The sequence below is a fragment of the Rhizophagus irregularis genome, chromosome 32 (assembly GCF_026210795.1).
Source record: "Rhizophagus irregularis chromosome 32, complete sequence".
Lineage (NCBI taxonomy): Eukaryota > Fungi > Glomeromycota > Glomeromycetes > Glomerales > Glomeraceae > Rhizophagus > Rhizophagus irregularis.
The window spans coordinates 1928959-1935228 of record NC_089460.1 but is presented as its reverse complement, the minus strand read 5'-3'; the positions used below and the strand labels follow the sequence as shown (position 1 = coordinate 1935228).

The window sequence follows — 6270 nt, the reverse complement described above, 5'->3', positions numbered from 1 at the left end:
ATGGAGAAGAAAATCGTGCAACGCCAACCATACAGTTATCGACATTCAAAACAAGGGACAGAATCCATGTCGCTTAGCGATAGGTGAGTTTACATTCATAAAAAAAATACTCGCATTTTTTTTCTCGATATTGATAGATATGACTTTTTTAAAAAAATTATAGGTTCACCTTAATTAAGATGCAAAAACGTATTTCTAATAAAAATCCGTCGTTAAATCGATTTGTTTATCGAAAATCAAACAAAGGAACATTAACGACAGTTAAAAAGAAAAGACGAACCTACTCTACAGCCGTGAATGATCCTCAAATATCAAGAATATCTGGTAGTTCTCTTCTATATGTTAAAAAAAAAAATCATTTTAGTATCGAATTTGTATTAACATAATCAATTGATAATAATAATATTTAATAAACAGAAGGTCAATCTGTCTTTAGTCGAATCGGTGCCGTTGCACAAACAGTGTCTTTGGATCAAGGCAAGGCCACTGTTAATCGTATTCCAAAACCAATTAATAAAAGAAAGAAAAAGAAACTCAGGAAAACTCGATCAAAACCGAATATTCTCAATTTCAAACTTCCTGTCATTCATGAGGAACATGGTATTCTTTCCAATGCAACAGAAGAAATTGAGGAAAAAAATAAAATGCAAAGAGAAAAAAATATTGTTCCACCTAATCCCGCAACAAAGAAAGTTGAAATGTTATATTCAAGGAAAAGAAAGATTGTTGTAAATGCAAATGATCTCGATAAAGAGCTTGAAGAATATATGGCTGCCGCATCTCATGTTCACACAAATAATGTTGAACGCAAAGAATTAAATCTTATTGTTTCTTCTCCTAAGGTAAACGATGAATCAGAGGATCTTATTGATTTTGAAGTAGATTTTATGGATATAGAGGAATAAGTGTTGGAAAGGGCAAGTTCATATATATATATATATATTTTTAGTATAAAATGAAAATAAAAAGATTAGATGATACTTCTGAATATGAAGAAGTTAAAAAGATTGCGCTAAGATCACGTGGTTCTTGAAGGATTTCGAGATAATATGTATAAAAGATGCAAGAACATTATTTTATTCAAAAGTGAGAACAATAATTATATATAATAATGTATATAAATTCATTTTAAGATATGTCAATTTCGTATATAAAATTAAATTTTAAGCTTTGTTTTTCTTTATTAATCGAATCATAAAACTACTTTCAAAAGTAAAAATGTGCTGTACGGAGGATTGCACACAATTTCTTATCTGTCATATATTACAGTTTATAATTTTCTTTTACTCTTTATTTAAAGATTATACATGTAAAATCTAAAACTGGTCTTTATTATATCATAAAACAAAATCCTCGGATACAAAATACTATTCTTTTTATATTCTTGACATGAGTAAATAAATCAATTTGAACCTGAGCAACCACAAAATTTTGTTAGTACTGTACATTAATTTATTAAAAAAACTGGTATTATTATATTATTATATATATAGGCATGCTGAACACACAAAACATTATATGTCATACGGACAGAATTAATGATATTATGGAACGTTTTTTTTCTACTGCTGGAGCAGTATCGGTTTTGTTAAATATTGTGATATTGCGTGGAAATATTTAATGATACCAATATAATCTAGATTTAGTAATTTTTTTAAGAAGGCCTAAAATTATGGAAGTAAAATTAGAGCGCAATAAATTTGATTTTAAAGCTCGTATCCAATACTTGATATCTGAAGTATATCTAATGATTTTTTCGTTCTCTTTCATTAACGCTGTAAATCACATGTGGAAGTAACAAATTTTACAACTTAAAAAAGAATAAACCAAAATAGGACACCGAAATATATATAAATATGCCCCAAAATCGTGTGGATTTTTCCTTTTTCAGATAATTTGAATAATGCCAAGTCAAAAAAACATATTACCTATTTTAGTAACTGACTGACATTAGCATAATTTCAGCCCTGAAAAACATGCATACAATTAATAGTAAAATTTTCTGAAATCACCTGACCTCTACATAACAATATTTGCTGGTACATTGGAGAAAAACTTTGTTACTAATGACTAAAATTGAGGCAAGAAATTAGCGTCATTATTTAGTCAAGTGATAGTCTATCAGGTGATTTTTTGGTATAAATTGAAAAATAATCATATATACTGTATGTACTGAGTGCGTGGCGAAGGATATATCACATTTTTACAAACTAGATTAATTAATGTAATAAATGTTAATTTCTTATAAAATGAAAATGAAAAGAATATTCTTGTATAAATCTTTAAATAAAATATTTGTTTTATAATTTTTGGTTAAATAGTTGCCCTGTTAATCTGTGTTTTATATTTCCATGTTTTTTTTATGAAAGCCATGGATAAATAAAATATTCGGATAGAAATTTTTTACAGGGTTATAGAGTTGGACTCCCAGCAGTAGGTATAGCACGCGTATATTTTTGTTTTTTATAATATTTATAACCTAAAAGTCCAGCAACTGCGAAAACACCAACACTAAGACCAACTAAGACCAACAGCTCCAATAATAATACCGATTTGTTTACCATTATCGACAGGGATTGCCACACTTAAACCGGTCGAAGAAGTATTTACAGTAGTAGAGTTCTATTTTGTGATTGTGATAGTTGTTCAGGTTCGAATTTTCTACCCATGTAAAACCTCTTACGTCAGAATATAAAAAAATGGTTTCTGTATTAGAGAATCATTTTTTGGATGTACTTGACCTAGTAATAAATTATTCAATTTGCTTCTTAAAAAAACTGAATATGAATTAAACATATAATTTCCAACTAATGTAGCAGAATGTAAATTAGTTGTTAAAGGTAAAGGAGGAGCTGGTGTTGGAACTGACCATTCATATGGGACTACTTTTGTATTTAACACAGCAAGTGGATTTAGAACTGGTGTAGCAATATCATCTTTATTTCCACCAAAAACAATTATTCTTTCATCTGGTGCTATTAAAACAAGGGAAAAAAATGGATCTTACTAATTGTTATTTTTAAATTTGTATAACTATATTACTTACTTAGAACTGCGGAATGTAAAAAACGATTTTCCATAGTAACCCTTCGTGCCGTCTAAAAAAGAAGAATTTACCATTGTTGACCATCTGTCAACTTTCGTGTCATAAGAATTAATATCAAGTATATTCATATTAAACGTTGTTACAACATTTTGATCATTTGTATCCAATCCACTAAAAGCATAAAATTTTCTAGTTTCATTATTAATGACATCATTTATTTCTCTTCTTTTCCCAGGCGCAATTCCAGTTGTTTTTGTTATGATCCATTCATTAGTAGTTCTAAATTATACGAATGTAAATCAAATTTAAATTGATCTACTGTACATTAGCCTCCAAATAAATAAAATAAATCAATATATAATATTTGGTCCAAATGTAGTATTGAATGTTTTAGTTTACCAAAAAACGACTCTCTTCCAAAAAAATATAATTTTTTATCTACAAGAACTGCGCTTTGTCCATGACGTAATGATTGTCCACTTTCAGTTGATAGAATTAATACTCATTTTATCAATTTATTATTTCGTTGTATATTTTTTTTTAAACAATACATAAAAAAATACATGTATTGTAGAATTTGCTACATAACTTTTATATAAATTTCATTATTTCCTTTGTTTTGGAGGTTTGTACCAAATTGTGAAACACGATAACTCCGGGTGATCGTCAGTATTGAATTTTTGGTCAAAAATATCTTTGCGTGGAACGTTTAAATTTAATCGTGAAAAAAAGTCATTTATTTTTTCCTTCAAGTATAGATAAATTCTACTTGTTAATTATTGTATAAGATACAGTAATTTATATAATTACGGCCTTTTATCATCTTTACTTTATTTTGAAGTAATGGAAGTTTTAGACACCAACGTAAGCCTGCGCCACATTTATGCAATTCATTTGAAAAATTATAAAATCTTATTTATGCATAATACTTTTTGGATCTTTGATTATCTATGATTTACTTTTTTTTATTTCTTTTTTCGTTCGTTTATTACACTTGTTATTTTAATATAGTTAATATTGTTGGAGTTTTTTTTCCGAAATTTTTTCGTAAAGAGAGTAACCTTCCTTTTTTAGATCTTTTAATCAATTTTCTTTATTTTATCATTCATTATAAAATTCAGAATTTTTTTTAATAGTTTGATGAACAATTATTATTTTTTCTATTGTATATTTAAGAACTGAATCAGTTTATTAATTTATTTTTTTTTTGTTTAATAACTTTAAAATATAATTTCATTATAAAATTAAACTTTAAGTAAATACGGAACTCACTAAATACGTAAATGATCATCGTAATATAAATAGCGTTGAACTAGCTATATAATCGTATTTACATAACTCCATTGGTGTATTCTCTAAATAAAGAGAAAATTTATAAATATACAAAAATTTCAGAGCAATCTGCAAACAAGTATTTTTTTGTTTCAAAAAGAAAATATTACAAACTTTATTATGATAAGAATGAATATTAATAACATAAAAATATTTTTTTTATTGATAATTTTATCAATAGAAATTGGACAATCAGTAATTCCGGTTGAACGTTATTCACTAAGTTCAGTTCTTATAGATAAGAGAATATATTTTTTGGGGGGAGAGTCATATCATCATAGTCCAAAAAATTCAACAACATTAGATCAAATATTATATCTCGATATATCAAAACCATTTAATACATTGAATCCACCATTTGAAATATTACCAAATACAATTCCATTTGGAAGTTCATATGCAATAGCATTCCCTAGTTCTCAAAAAAATGTAATTTATTTATTTGGAGGAATTACAGTGAATGTAAATACTGATTTAGATGATTTTAAATCAATTTTACATTCATATAATTTAGAAACTAATGAATGGACCATACCGACAACAAGTGGAATTGTGCCTGGAAGAAGAAAAGATATTAGTGGTGTTATTAACAATAACACTGGAAAATTTTATGCTTTCGGTGGAGTTAGTGATCAATATACTGGAACTCCTAATAATTCCATAATATTGAATGATATGAATATATTTGATATTAATACTTTAGCCTGGTCAATAGGCTCTATAATAAATGCTCCACTTCCTCGTGTGGACTATACTGCTACTTTGTTATCTAATGGAATTATTGTTTTTATTGGTGGAAGAGAAACTCATGCTGTTCGTGTTGTTGACATAAATCAGGTAAATAAGTTAAATATTACATATTTCTAAAACTATATTATCTAAGAATTAATTAATTCACAGTAAATTTCAATTTAGCTTGCTCTTTATGATACAAAAGCTGACGAGTGGCCATCAATGGTAAAACTAAATATTTTATTTAATGAAAATTATTCTTTAGATTTATTAATTCTTCTTTTTTAGACGGCACGAAATGTTACTATGGAAAATCGTTTTTTACATTCCGCAGTTCTAAGTAAGTAATATAGTTATACAAATTTAAAAATAACAATTAGTAAGATCCATTTTTTTTCCCTTGTTTTAATAGCACCAGATGAAAGAATAATTATTTTTGGTGGACGTCAAGTTCCTAACGATAATCCAGTTTTAAATCAACTTGCTGTATTAAATACAAAGACGACACCTTATGAATGGTCAATTCCACAAGTTTCTGCCATAGGTAATATGCCTTTAACAACTGCTGCACATTCGGCTATATTAGTTGAAAATTATATGTTTATAAATTTTGGTAAGTTTATTAATATAATTTATATTCAGTCATTTAAGTATATTGAATAATCATTTACTGTATAATTTATGTACTAGGTCAAATAACTCCATTTAAAAATTCTCAAATACAGTTACCATTTTTTTTTATTCTTGACATAAGAAATTTTACATGGGTAACACAATACGAACCCGAACCCTCCGATAATGGTAAACAAATCGGTATTATTATTGGAGCTGTTGGTATTAGTGTTGGCGTTGTTACAGTTGTTGGATTTTTAGGCTATAAATATTATAAAAAACAAAGGGTGCATAGATATGCTAAACAGGCAAAACAGTGTGTGTCATACAATTAAGCAATCGGACATTGCACTTTTATTTATTTCGTAATATACTGCTGGTATGTTGTTTATAAGAATGAAAGTGAATTTACAATAATTTCTACGTTAAAATATCAAAATATTATCTTTAAAGATTTCATTATAATCTAGTTTTTAGCATTTTGGTAAGACGGTCAAAGTTTACTTATCAACCTATTATTAATACAATCCGTTTATAAAGGAGAAGAT

General features: G+C 27.2%; 3 protein-coding genes across 3 annotated transcripts; 2 read left to right on the top strand and 1 right to left on the bottom strand.

The window, feature by feature from the left end:
* Positions 1–905, top strand: OCT59_023218 (uncharacterized protein; the record flags this gene model as incomplete). Its single annotated transcript, XM_025331517.2, has 3 exons — positions 1–83; positions 164–324; positions 418–905. The coding sequence occupies 3 exons, from the start codon at positions 1–3 to the stop codon at positions 903–905; spliced, it is 732 nt and encodes a 243-aa protein (XP_025186541.2).
* A 1606-nt stretch (positions 906–2511) lies between these two features.
* On the bottom strand, positions 2512–3080 carry OCT59_023217 (uncharacterized protein; the record flags this gene model as incomplete). Its single annotated transcript, XM_025324371.2, has 3 exons — positions 2512–2622; positions 2737–2975; positions 3047–3080. The coding sequence occupies 3 exons, from the start codon at positions 3078–3080 to the stop codon at positions 2512–2514; spliced, it is 384 nt and encodes a 127-aa protein (XP_025186542.2).
* Positions 3081–4507: 1427 nt separating this feature from the next.
* Positions 4508–6057, top strand: OCT59_023216 (uncharacterized protein; the record flags this gene model as incomplete). The annotated part of the gene is made up of 5 exons (XM_025313811.2): positions 4508–5215; positions 5294–5335; positions 5399–5450; positions 5523–5723; positions 5801–6057. The coding sequence occupies 5 exons, from the start codon at positions 4508–4510 to the stop codon at positions 6055–6057; spliced, it is 1260 nt and encodes a 419-aa protein (XP_025186544.2).
* Between the last annotated feature and the right edge of the window lie 213 nt (positions 6058–6270).